The sequence below is a fragment of the Hyla sarda genome, chromosome 3 (genome assembly GCF_029499605.1).
Source record: "Hyla sarda isolate aHylSar1 chromosome 3, aHylSar1.hap1, whole genome shotgun sequence".
Taxonomy (NCBI): Eukaryota; Metazoa; Chordata; class Amphibia; order Anura; family Hylidae; genus Hyla; species Hyla sarda.
In genome coordinates this window covers 155983432-155998038 of record NC_079191.1, presented here as the reverse complement: position 1 = coordinate 155998038, position 14607 = coordinate 155983432, and the positions used below count along the sequence as shown (strand labels likewise).

General features: G+C 41.7%; 1 protein-coding gene across 2 annotated transcripts in view; it reads left to right on the top strand.

Annotated features, from left to right (window-relative positions):
• Nucleotides 1-6991: 6991 nt before the first annotated feature.
• LAMP3 (lysosomal associated membrane protein 3) overlaps nt 6992-14607 on the top strand; it is a 76739-nt gene continuing 69123 nt past the window's right edge. The window contains exon 1 of one of the 2 annotated variants that reach the window (XM_056565298.1): nt 6992-7166. In XM_056565298.1, the coding sequence (XP_056421273.1) occupies nt 7124-7166 (43 nt within the window). In that variant the 5' untranslated portion in view covers nt 6992-7123. The remainder of the gene's footprint in view (nt 7167-14607) is intronic. The other variant, XM_056565299.1, reaches the window with a different exon arrangement.

Here is a 14607-nt window from a genome sequence, read left to right as displayed (position 1 = left end):
ATGTGAATTCATTTGGAGCGGAGAATTCAAGAGGAATTACTCAAGTAAATTCCTCTTGAATTACTCTGTGTGAACGCACCCTTACACAGACAGTCTGGTGCTGGGTGAGAGGAAGCAGCGTAACCCCTTCCGGCACGCTGTTGCGTGTTGCCCTGTTGCCTTGCTGGGACTTGTGGAGCTTTCACCAAATGAATTGATACTGACTTGAAAGACTGGTGGATGAATCCTGGAAGGTAGGGTTCTGTCAATGTCTTGTAGTTTTCTCAGCCAGGGCACAACCTTTCACCGTGCGGATGATCCTTGCAGAATGACCGGGTTGAATAAATTTGATCTGAGCCTTCCCTTGAAGCTTTTACACACACCACACCTTAACCACACTGTTGCTAAGACTCAGTTCAACTTTGAACTGGGGTAAATCCTCCCCCCACTACACTATATGGGGAAGAATTTAGTAGAGATCGACCGATATCGATTTTTTAGGGCCGATACCAATACAGATAATCTGTGGACTTTCAGGCCGATAGCCTATACCGATATTCTGGTATAAGTTATCGGCTATTTCAGCCCCCGGCCCCGCAGAAGCCGCTGCAGAGCAATGATTTAAAGCGGGCGCTTTAAATCAATGAACTGCAGCGGCTTTTGCTGGGGCCACCCGCTTCTCTCCCCCTGGCGATCCTTAGCCCAACCACCGCCGCTGCCCCATTGTCTCCCCAATCCCCGGTTTAATAATTACCTGTTCCCAAGGCCCACGCTACTTCTTGCTCCGGCGGCGTCCTGAGCTGTCACTGTGCGCACTGACGATGACGTTGCGTTGAGGATGTCACTCGTCTTTGCGCAGCGCACAGCAATAATGCAGGACGCCGCAGGAGCCAGAAGTAGCGCAGGCCCCGGGAACAGGTAATTATAAAACCGGCGATGGGGAGGCAATGGGGTAGCAGCGGCGGTCTCTGGCTCGTGCGGAGGCGGTGCGCGGGGGCCGTGCGGGGCATGGGGTGGCGGGGCATTATCGGCAAGGTAAAATTGCCGATACAGATATCAGCTGATATTTACGATTTTGGACGTTAATATCGGCCAAACCGATACTCGTTCGATCCCTAGAATTTAGGGGTTCCCAATGGCAGGCAGGGCCACATGAGGTTTACACAGCTCCTCTCTTAAGGGTACAGTAACAAATTTAACATATATCAGAACAACAACAACAAGATAATTATAGAAAAATATATTCATTTCTTAATAAAGTGCAAACATAATTAATGTGGCAAAAAGTATTTCAGTGGGCCCAACACTTGTGCTGCAAGGCTGCCCAAAGCAGTCTGAAGCCACAGGACGGCCATTGGTGCTAGGACACCACAAACTTCCCCTCTAAAACTCAGGCGTCCTTGGTGCCCAGTCCTGGCGGCTGAGGAGTGATGAAGGGCAGTCTCTTTGAGGTAGGAGAAAAATGTTCCTTTTTAGTGCAAAGTCTCTTTCGGTTTATATTTGGTGCCTTGTAGAGAACCAAATGCTGTACAAATTTTGTAAACTGTGCCAACATTAGGATAGCACATGAGTTTGTTAGGCTTTGCAACTGCAGTGACCACACAAACTTGTTAACACATAAGACAATACAAACATGTAACAGGCCTTGAGGTACTTCATGGGCTGCAGCAGTCACAACTAAGGGAACTCTCTGAAAGCGGGCTGGCACTGCCGTAGGCTATCCTTCGCAACGGGTCCTGTACCACGGGCCTATTGGCTTTTAGCATCTTCTTCCAGCAACATAGGTCAAGCTCTCCTCCTTGGCCACATCCAGGGACACAGACAGACACCTCCTTCCACAACTAAATTTCCTCAAAGGTACCTCCTTGAATTTCGGGGGCCCTCCAATGCTTATGGAGACAGACTACATAAAACAGAAAGAGAAATACATCTTGCCACTAAGATACTTTTTTTCTTTAACTGGATTTGATATTAAGACACATTTTTTTTTCCACTGTCTGGCTTTAAGCATTTACTATTACAGCATTTAATGTAAGCACGATAAGATGAAGCAAGACAATATAAGACTGTATAGAAAAATTTCAAGACTATTTAGGATATACACTTTTTCCTCTAGGCAATCCTGACTAGGCAATTTTAGGAAAGGCACTTTTAGCATTTGGCAACCAACCAGAAAGGTATAAGAATATTTAGAGAGTTCACGGCATAGTCCGGCACATATTTAAGTGTATTGGTTTCTTTTTAGCCCAAGGCCAGGCACTTTTTTCTTGACCTGTTGCAGAACTGGTTAACAGGAACAAATATCAGTTCTGAGGCATTATACGAATGTCCTGCACAGGCTGGTAGAGGGCACATGATAAACAGGAACTTTAGGCTCTGACGTCAGAAACAAAAGAAACTTATGAAGGGATGAGCATTATTGTGTCTCACCTCCTCCGCTGATGCAGATTTTCTTTAGTATGGTGGAGCCTGAGGATCCCACTGCAGGTGGGCAGCCTATTTTTTCTTTCGCAGCCAGATGCTTGGGTGGACAAGGTGCTTCAGATGGGGCAGTTATACTCTGTAGGAGACCTTGGAAAGTTGTGACCCTGAAATGTGGTGGCTGACTGTGACAACCAGCTGTATGGAAGCGGTACCCACCACAGGAAATGCTGTAGTGACCGTTGTACTAGCGGGCAGCGGTGCAGTCTTTGGGAGTTAAGTTTAAAAACATAAAACACCATCTTTCACGGATAACACCACATCTGTCTTCAGGTTCTGTATAGACATGGCTCAATACACTCAACCCCCACTTCACCTTATCAAAGGCCTTCATAGCATCCAGTTACAAGATGGAGCATTGGGGTCCTCCCCCCACCTGCAGAGCAGCTAAAGCCTTACCCAAGTTGTCCTGTATCCATCTCCTAGGGATAAATCCTGATTGGTCCACCCTAACTAGCCATGGGACAACCTCAAGGAGTAGCTTTGCCGACAGTTTAGCTAGTATTTTGATGTCAGAATTAAGTAAAGAAATAGGCCTATATACAGATACATCTAATGCCTCATCTATTTTAGGGGGTATTAAGACAATATTCGCCTCTATCAAAGATGGGGGGACGCCCTGACTCTTACAGGATTCATTAAATACACATAATAATATTGGTAGGAGGACGTCATTTCATTCTTTAAAAACCTCAAATGGGAGGCCATCTGGGCCAGGGGCTGATTGACCCTTAATCGAAAACAATGCCCCTTTTAACTATGCAACCATCAAGTGCTGATCCAGTTCATTTATTTGTTCCAAAAACAATTATGGCAGCTTGTATTTATGAAAAAACCTTTCCTTCCTCTCTCACATATTATTGCATTCTGTCTTATACAGTGGTCCCTAAAGTTACAATATTAATTGGTTCCAGGATGACCATTGTATGTTTAAACCATTGTATGTTGAGACCATAACTCTATGGAAACCTGGCAAGTGTTCTGAAGCCACCAAAATGTCATCCAAAAATAGGAAAAAGTGAAGATTAAAGAAAAAGTAGACAACTAATACAGATAAAGCAAGTCCTTACATATAAACGTAAGAAAGATCTGCTGGGAGCTGTAAATCACTGTCTATGTAGAGGACAGGAGCTTCTTCAGGGTTCTGAACAGTACACACAATGTCCTAAAAAAAGTAAAATTGAGCCGCCCTTACCTGGTGCCCAAAGGAGCAGCTAACCGTGGCACAGGTAAAGAGTACTACAGAACATGTAGTACCACCCTGTACTGTAGGGAGGTGCTACCAGGCAGCCAGTCAGTGCATGCACTTCAGCAATACATGTGTTTTACCAGTAAAATGCACATTCTGATTGGTCAGTTCTTCCAGCCATTGACATGTTTTGCAGATCTGGACTGCCTGTAGCATTGTATGTTGAGTCTGGTTTCAAGTTACAATGGTCCAGAAAAGACCACTGTATGTAGAAACTATTGTATGTTGAGGCCATTGTAAGTTAAGGGATCCCTGTACAATTCTCTATAGGCCGAAACCACATGGCTCCTCACATCCTCAGGTCACGATAGAACATTCACCTCCGGGTACGAATAGCACTGATCTCAGTGTTCCCCCTCTGTGCTTTTAGGGTGTTAGCCAGCAACCTACCTGGCCTTCCTGCTCTATAAAATTCTTCTGCCCCATGAAAAGGGACCTCTGTTGAACCTTTTCTGCCACTAAGTTTGCTGACTTTAATTGTACCTTCCTCACACAGTGGGGATCAAAAGTTTGGGCACCCCAGGTAAAAATTTGTATTAATGTGCATAAAGAAGCCAAGGAAAGATGGAAAAATCTCCAAAAGGCATCAAATTACAGATTAGACATTCTTATAATATGTCAACAAAAGTTAGATTTTATTTCCATCATTTACACTAAATAACAGAAAACAAAAAAATGGCATCTGCAAAAGTTTGGGCACCCTGCAGAGTCAATATCTTGTACTGCCCCCCTTGGCAAGTATCACAGCTTGTAAACGCTTTTTGTAGCCAGCCAAGACTCTTTCATTTCTTGTTTGAGGTATCTTTGCCCATTCTTCTTTACAAAAGTCTTCCAGTTCTTTGAGTTTTCCGGGCTTTCTGTCATGCACTGCTCGGGCTATCCATAGATTTTCAATTATGTTGAGGTCAGGATTTGTAAAGATCATGCCAAAACCTTCAGTTTAAGCCTCTTGATATAATCCCCCATGGATTTCAAGGTGTGTTTAGGATCATTATCCATTTGTAGAAGCCATCCTCTCTTTAACTTCAGCTTTTTCACAGATGGCATCAAGTTAGCATCCAAAATTTGCTGAAATTTTATTGAATCCATTTTTCCTTCTACTCGTGAGATGTTCCCTGTGCCACTGGCTGCAATACAACCCCAAAGCATGATTGATCAACCCCATGCTTAACAGTAAGACAGAGGTTCCTTTCATTAAATTCTGTTCCCCATTCTTCTCCAAACGTACCTTTGCTCATTCCGGACAAAAAGTTCAATTTTAACCTCATCGGTCCACAGAACTTGTTTCCAAAATGCATCAGGCTTGTCTATATGTTCATTTGCAAAGTTCAAACGCTGATTTTTGTGGTGAGGACGCAGAACAGGTTTTCTTCTGATGACTCTTCCATGAAGAACATATTTGTACAAGTATCTCTTTATAGTGGAATAGTGTACCACAACTCAGTGTCTGCCAGATCTTTCTGGAGGGATTGTGCAGTCAAGCGTGGGTTTTGAATAGTTTTTCTCACAATCCTGCGAGCTGTTCTGTCTGATATTTTTCTTGATCTTCCAGATCTTGATTTAACTTCCACTGTTCCTGATGACTGCCATTTCTTAATTACATTCCGAACAGATGATATTGACATCTGAAAATGTTTTGCCATCTTCTTATAGCCTTCTCCAGCTTTGTGAGCGTCAACTATTTTCAATTTCAGATTTCTAGACAACTGCTTAGAAGAACCCATGGTGCTGATTGTTGGGGCAAGGTCAGATGAGTCTGGGCATTTAAAACCTTTGAGATTCACATCACCTGGTTTTCCCAGATGATGATTGAGAACAATCCATGACACTGGCAGGTCTCAGCTTTGCAAAGGGGCAGTGCATGCTATATATTCTGCAGGTTGACCAAACTTTTGCAGATGCCATTTTTTTTTGTTTTCTTTTATTTTGAAAGTGTAAATGATGGAAATCAAATCTAACTTTTGTTAAATTTTGTTAAGAATGTCTAATCTGTAATTTGATGCCTTTTGGAGAATTTTCCTTGACTTCTTTATGCACATTAACACAAATTTTTTACCTGGGGTGCCCAAACGTTTGATCCCCACTGTATGATCATAGCACACTTGTGTAGGGTTGATAGCAAATTCTGCCTCAGCACTGAAAACTCCCCCCCCCCCCCCTTCCGCCTTCTCTCTCGCAAACAATCTTTTTTTCTTGTAGCTAACTTCCCTGTGTATAGTTTAATTTGCTGACATGAACACACTACCAGCATGTAATCTGAGCTGGAAAATGGTGATTATTACAGTTACAATGACCTGCTTAAAGAGAAACAGACAAGTTGTTCACCCATACAAAACCCAATATACTGGGTTATAGTGCAGATGAACAGCATTAACAAGAGGGGTCACTTACATAAATTGATGAAGTATTGGCAGAGTTATATGCCTTCATACTTCTAGTTCTACTGCCGAGCTCTGCACAATGGAGGCACGGAGCCGGCAGGCCGCAATTCCCTGCCTTCCCTGCTCTGCCGCCCCCTTCCCATGAATAAATATGAAAAAGTATTCACTCTCACGTTGCTAGGACATGAGAGCCTGCGCCTGCGCTCTGCTCTGAGAAGAGCACACGTGAGCAGAGTGTACGTCCCAGCAGGCTCTCACGTCATAGCGACGTGAAAGTGAATACCTTTGCAAATTCATTATGGGGGTGTCCCATTATGGGGGTGTCCCAGAGCAGGAATATTGAGGAGGCAGGGGAGCACGGTGAGCTGGTGTAATGAAGAAAACAATGCCCCTGTAGCCAAAAGTTAACCCGGCAGTGATTACCTCCACAACAGGGAAACAGTTTTCCCCAGGGACACAGTGATCCCCGCTGGTTAAACAGACTGTGGAACGTAGCCAGAAGAGCACTCCACAGCCTTTCTCACACCCAAGTGGACATCTACCACCATCGCACGCCACATATCTACCATCTGCCCACTAATCTGTTGAAAAAGGACAATTCCTAGCATGCCCTTACAGTGAGGACATGCTGGGGGTTGTAGTCTTGCAATAGCTAGTGGGCAGATGCTAGATGTGCGGGCGGGTGGGAGACAAGCTGGGATATGTGTGGAGAAACTGTGTCCCCGTGAGAGAGGGGAGGGATTCTCTCTACAATCATGTGATATAATTCTATAAAATTAATGCTAATTGTTCTGTGAATTTTAAAGGAATGGTGACAAATGATAAAAGGTTCATTGGAGACATTGAAATCATTGAGTGTTTGAGTATTAGTGACTTTCATTAACCCTGACTAGTGAACATTAAATTTCATTTCCTTAAACTCACGTGACAGCAACTGTGTGTGAGTTTCAAGACTTCCTTTTTCTTTTGGTTAAGAACTCCACAGAGCTGCACCTCTCTCCTCACAGAGTAAAGTAGCTGCTGACACTAAGCTATGGCTAGCATGACACGGATCGTGAGCTTCCTACTTTTCACAGGTGAGTGTGGATTTATATCTAACTCCCATTTTATATTTTGTGCTTATATTTATTTGGAAACAAACACAATCACAATCCTCAGATTTAATGTATACAATGCAAAGAAACTATAACGCTATTCCTGTTCTTACAGAATAGTCCATGAAATAGTTTTGCATATGTGGAAACTATATTTGCATATCCAATGGGAGGTAGTTAAAGTGATTTATTTGAACATATAAACATAAGATTTTCATTCTATCCTTTGAGAGACAAACTAAATCTAACTGCACAGTTTCCAGGGTTTACAGTGAACATAATGAACAAAATAGAAAATGCAAGCAACAGTAGATCAATACAATCTGTTTGATCTAAAGAGCATCTGTCACCTGCACTGTTTTACCCTCTTTTATAGTGTTAATTTAATACACAATTTGTCTCAGTTGCTGTTTAGAGACTTTTCATTGCGAAGCTTCATTTGCAAGCTTTCTCTAAAGTTGTCTAGCTATACCATATTCCGGTTAACTTTTTCAGGTCAGGAATTTTTCACAGCGATTTTTTTGTACAATTATTCACAAATCAACACCAGCCCTGATCTGGCTTTCAAAAGTGACAGTGAATAATATTCGGAAAGTTGCAAAAGAGGCACTGTACAAAGTGAAGTACTGATTTCTGTTGCAGCAGAGCTGTTAATGGGATTCTGAGTTGCTTTTAATGGGATTCTGCTGTGGAAATTCCCCACCGGAAAAATCTGCTGGGGAACTCCGGATTCCAGCCTCTGCCGAACAGAATCCACAGAATCCACTTGGAAATGCATTGCCCTCTATGGAGTGCATTTCCGAGTGGTCCTAGCACCAGCATTTTGAGCCAGCGCTTGCCATTTGTGGAATGTCTGCCTGTGTTTTCTGCCTTAATCAGAAGCACATACAGGTCCCCACTGACTGCTATTGGTGGAGTACTGCTTGTTACAGCTGAGAGCCTGTGTGGAGATGCATTTTGCTGTACATATGAGCCCTGAATATCTCCAAGGACACATTCATATGGGGCACTTGGGGTGTGGTTCAGTTGCTGACATTTATTTTTTAGGAGGGGATCCCAAAGAAATGTAATGCTTAACCCCACAAGGACAAAGGGCATACAGGTACACCCTCGCGTCCTGGCACTTTGCAGCAATTTCAGGTCATACGGGTCTCCGGTGACCCGGAAAAAAAGGGTGATTAGTGCTGAGACAGCACCAATCACCCTTTACCAGCAGGAGTGAGGTGGCACAGGTGCCACCTCATGATCGTCCTGATTCGTCGGCTGGTATCGGCCGACGAATCAGGACTCCTGCTGGGCGGTGTTACTAATGGCACCCACTCCACCCCTAGTCTGATGGGCGACAGTGGGTGCCGGCAGTGTCCACCGGCAGCAGGGCCCCAGGATGAGCAGCAGCAGGAGGTAAGGGCTGTGCCTCCTGCTGTTGCATAACTACGACTCCTAGCATGCACAAAAGGGCATGATGGGAGTTGTAGTTATGCAACAGCTACTGTTGCATAACTACAATTCGCAGCATGCACGGCCAACAAAAGGGCATGCTGGGAGTTGTGGTGTGCCTCCAGCTGTTGCATAACTACAACTCTCAGCATGCCCTTTTGTACATAGTTGTTGTTTTGCAACAGCTGGAGGAAAACTGGTGCAGAAACACTGCGTTAGTCTGTTACCTAACTCAGTGTTTCCCAACCAGTGTGCCTCCAGCTGTTGCATATTTACAACTCCCAGCATGCACGGACAGCCAAAGTGCATGCTGGGAGTTGTAGTGGTGTATCTCCAGCTTTTGCATAACTACAACTCCCAGCATACCCTTCGGCAGTCAGTGTATACTGGGAGTTGTAGTTATGCAACAGCTGAAGGCACACTGGTTGGGAAACACTGAGTCAGCTAACAGACTAACTTAGTGTTTCTGCATCAGTGTGCCTTCAGCTGTTGCAAAACTACCACTCCCAGCATGCAATGACAGAACGTGCATGCTGGGGGTTGTAGTTTTGCAACAGCTGGGCACACTGGTGTGGAAACACTGAGTTAGCAAATTTCGGCCGCAGCTCATACTCCCAGCGGGAAACTCGCGGTGGACCCCTGCCCATGTGACTGTACCCTATAAACACTACACAAAATAAAGAGTAAAACACTACATATATACGCACCATTACACTGTTACACCCCCCCCCCACCCCCCCCAATAAAAATTAAAAACCTCTCCAGCTGTGTTGCAAAACAACAACTCCCAGCATTGCCGGACAGCCATTCACTGTCCAGGCCTGCTGGAAGTATTGCAACAGTTGGAGGCACCCTGTTTGGGAGACACTGCCGTAGGGTATTTTTGGTGCAGGAGAAAAACACCATGCTTGCTTCCAGGTCTGTCCCGATGCAAATCTATAATTTAGCCCTGAAATGCGCATGGCGCTCTCTCACTTCAGAGCCCTGTTGTATTTCATGGAAACACATATGGGGTATTTCCACACTCAGGAGAAATTGTACTATCAATTTTGGGGGGCTTTTTCTCCTTTTACTCCTTATGAAAAGGAAAAATTGGGGACTACTCCAGCATCTTAGTGTAAAAAAATTAAATGTGTACACTAACATGCTGGTCTTGCCCCATACTTTTCCCCAAAATTTCTGCTGAGTACGGAAATACCCCATATATGGATGCAAAGTGCTCTGCGGGTGCACAACAGGGCTCAGAAGTGAGAGCGCACCATGTACATTTGAGACCTAAATCCATGATTAGCAAAGGGGTGGCTGCTAGCTGCAGCAGTTCTGACATAAACACAAATAAAAACACCTCATGTGGCCACATGTTGGAAACAACACACCTAAAGGAACATAATAAGGGGTGCAGTAAGCCTAAACACCCCACATATGTTTGACAAATTTTCGTTAAAGTTGGACGTGAAAATGAAAAATTTGATTTTTTCACAAAAATTATGGTGTTACCCCAAATTTTTCATTTTCACAAAGGGTAATAGGAGAAAAAGCCTCCCAGAATTTGTAACCCCATTTCTTCTGAATAAGGAAATACCCCATATGTGGATGTAAAGTGCTCTGCGGGCACACTATGATGCTCAGAAGAGAAGGAGCAAAATAGTGGACCCCTCGCATGTGACCCCATTTTGAAAACTACTCCCCTCACGGAATGTAATAAGGGGTGCTGTGAGCATTTACACTTCACAGGTGTCTAACATATTTTTTGAACAGTGGTCCATGAATATGAAAAATGTTCCAAAGATCTGTCAAACGCCAGTGGGGTGTAAATGTTCACTGCACCCCTTATTACATTCCTTTAGGGGTGTAGTTTCCGAAATGGGGTCACATGTGGCGGGATTTCAGTGTTCTGGCAGCATGGGGGCTTTGTAAACGCACATGGCCCCCGACTTCCATTCGAAAAAAAAATTCTCTCTCCAAAAGCCCAATTGCGCTCCTTCTCTTCTGAGCCCTGTAGTTCGATCGCAGGGCACTTTATGTCCACATATAGGGTATTTCGATACTCAGGAGAAATTGTGTTGCAAATTTGGGGCACTTTTTCTCCTATTACCCCTTGAGAAAATGAAAAATTTGGGGTAACACCAGCATTTTAGTGAACTAAAATTTAATTTTTCATTTTCAACTCCCAATTTAACGAAAGTTTGTCAATTACCTGTAGGGTGTTAAGGCTCACTGTACCCCTTGTTACGCTCCTTGAGGGGTTTAGTTTCCCAAATAGTGTGCCATGTGTTTTTTTTTTTTTTTATTATTTTAGTCTCGACTTTGCTGCTATCCCTGTGAAACACCTAAAGGGTTAACAAACTTTCTGAATGTCATTTTGAATACTTTGGTGGGTGCAGTTTTCATAATGAGGTCCATTAATAGGGAATTTCGAACATAAACCCCTCAAATTCCCTTCAAAACTGAACTGGTCCCTGAATATTTCCGATTTTGACATTTTCGTGAACAATTGGAAAATTGCTGCTATACTTTGAAGCCCTCTAATGTCTTTAAAAAGTAAAAACATGTCAACTTTATGATGTCTACATAAAGTAGATATATTGTATATGTGAATCAATAAATAATTTATTTGGCATGTCCATTTTCCTTACAAGCAGAGAGCTTCAAAGTTAGAAAAATGCAAAGTTTTCAAATATTTATATACATATGGATATCATGTTATTGTGATAAGGAGGACATTGCTGAACAGAAGGTGGCAGCTTAGTTTAAAGTATAACTATAAGCAGTACGGTAAATTAGAAAGTGGCACTCAGCGGGTATAACTGGATAAAATCTTAAATACTTTATTAGGTCATCTTAAAGGGGTACTCCCGTGGAACCTTTTTTTTTTTTTTTTTTTTTTTATAATCAACTGGTGCCAGAAAGTTAAACAGATTTGTAAATCACTTCTGTTAAAAAATCTTAATCCTTCCAGTACTTTTTAGGGGCTGTATACTAAAGAGAAATCCAAAAAAGAAATGCATTTCCTCTGATGTCAATGGAAAACTGGTAATAGCATAAATAAAATTAAAAAAAGCTAAACCATGGCCATATATTCATAAATTATCTAATAAAAACACTCAAGTCATTCTTGTCATTTATTCCTAGGCCTCCTTGAGCCCGGGTATGGATAATCCATTTAGCTTCTAGTCTGCTGTTTTTTTGTCAAAGCCTGATGGAACAGAGTCCACCATTTGAATGCTGATGATTTTTAAATCGTTGGTATTTCCTTTGTGTGTATGCCTAATATGTTCAATTAGGCGTGGGGCACCTTGACTAGTTTTTATTGAATAAATATGTTCTCTTAGATGAACATGCATAGGGAAGATTGTGGACCCGATATAGAATCTTCTGCATGTACACATTATACAGTATATTACATATTTTGTTTTCCAGTTAATGAAATCTTTGACAATGATTGTTTCACCTCCAATATTAATCTTGTTTCCTTGCTGGATATATGTGCAATAGTTGCAAGACCCACGCTTGTTATTCCCTTTTGGTGCAGAACTTCGTAGCCAATTTTCATTTTCTACTTTTGGTAATGAACTTCTCACTAGGACACTTTGTAGTTTTTACTTCTTCTAAACATAATTAATTTTTTTCTGTCAGCGATTTCTCTTATGGCAGGATCTTTTTCTAATATGTGCCAGTACTTTTTTTTATTGTCTATTTTATTTTATGAGAATAGTTATTGTAATTAAAGGAAAGAAGAAATCTCACTTCATTTTTTATATTGGTATCACAATTTGTTTTTTTATATTTTTTATTCAGTATGCTTTTTCTTTTGACTTTCCTTATTCTTTGCAGTGCCTACTCCAGTATTTTTTTGGGGTAAGCGCAGTTTTTTAAACCTATTTTTCATTTCTTCTGCCTTTTCTTCAAAAACTATGTCACTGCTGTTTATTTTGCGGATTCTGAGAAATTGGCTGAAATTTAAATAAAAAAGAAATTCCTTTTTTAATATTCTCTGGATGAAAGCTGTTGTAATGTAGGATCACGTTTGAAGCAGTTGGTTTCCGATAACTACTTGTTTTATATGGTTATTTTCTATTTCTACGGCCACATCCAAGAATTCTAGTTTCTGTGTGCTGTATTGGCTAGTAAAAACATATATTGTAGATGTTATTGTTTAAATGCATGATGAAACTTTAAAAATCATTTTCTGTACCCTCCCATACTAGGAAGACATCATCCACATAGCGCAGGTAAGTCTTTATGTGTTCTTTGTATGGGTTGTCAGGGGTGAACACCATATCTGTTTCTAGAACTGCTAGATATATGTTAGCGAAAGTACGAGCTACCGCCGTCTCCGTCGCTGTGCCTGTTTGTTGGTTAAACCATTGTCCATTAAACATAAACAAATTGTTTGTTAATATCAGCTTGAGACCTTCACAAATGAATCCTTTCATACTGGCATCAAGATTAAGAGCTTTTAAGAATTTCATCATGGCTTCAATGCCTTTCTCTTGGGAAATTCTCATATATAAGCTCTTTACATCTATAGATGCTAGGAGAATAGTTCTGTTGCCATGGCAGAGTCTCATCTGTGTCATTTAAATAGGATGGTATACAGTTCAATGTGGGTCTCAATTTCCAATCAAAAAATTTGGACAGTGGTTCAGTTGCAGAACCTATACCCACCACTATGGGGTGTCCTGGAGGTCTCTGCAAGTTGTTGTGGGTTTCAGGAATAAAGTACCATACTGGTTTGGTGGGGTTTTTTTGGTAGTAGTTTTTCTGCTTCTTTTTGTTTAATAATGCCAATGTCAACATAGCATTATTTGTAATTTATTTTGGAAAGAATTATTGAAGTTGGGTCAGTTTCCAATTGGACTTCTCTATGTAGTAGTCTTGTGTCATAATTACTATGTTGTTACCCTTATCGGATATTTTGATAACTAGATCCTTTTGTTTTTTTAGATCTTGTAAAGCTGATAATTCTTTAGCTTCTAGATTCTTTGGAGCATCCAAATAAATTAAGGCTGTCAGTTCCTGAAGTAGTTGAAGGTAAAAAAATATCTATACCCTATCCCCGTATGATCGGGGGACAGAATGTTTATTTTGCTCCACCAGAGAGATCATTTGTGAAGGTCTCAAGCTGATATTAACAAACAATTAATTTATGTTTAATGGACAATGGTTTAACCAACAAACAGGCACAGCGATGGAGACGGCGGAAGCTTGTACTTTGCTAACATATCTAGCAGTTCTAGAAACAGACATGGTGTTTACCCCTGACAACCCATACAAACAACACATCAAGACTTACCTGCGCTATGTGGATGATGTCTTCCTAGTATGGGAGGGTACAGAAAAGGATTTTTAAAGTTTCATCATGTATTTTTACAATAACACATACAATATATGTTTTTACTAGCCAATACAGCACACAGAAACTAGAATTCTTGGATGTGTCCATAGAAATAGAAAATAACCATATAAAAACAAGTAGTTATCGGAAACCAACTGCTTCTAACGCGATCCTACATTACAACAGCTTTCATCCAGAAAATATTAAAAAAGGAATACCATACAGCCAATTTGTCAGAATTCACAAAATAAACAGCAGTAACATCGTCTTTGAAGAAAGCCAGAAGAAATGAAAAATAGGTTGAAAAACCAAGGTTACCCCGAAAATACCCCTAAAATATTCATCCTTGATTCTAGAGGAAAGTCCCTTTTTAAAGGTAGCCCACAAGCCCTTGTCGTTCCAAGCAAGTTCATAGGCAAGAGTGTGGAACTGAACCGCATACTCGCCAATGGAGGAATTCCTTGGCAGAGGTTCAGAAGAGCTGTTTCGGCAGAGGAGGCTTCTGTGGGTTCTTCAAAACCATTGCGGAATTCTGCAAGGAAGGCCGACAGGTTCAAAGAGACCAGATCTCTACGATCCCAGAGAGGAGTAGCCCAGGCTAAAGCTTTTCCAAACAGTAGACTCACCACAAAAGCCACTTTAGCACGC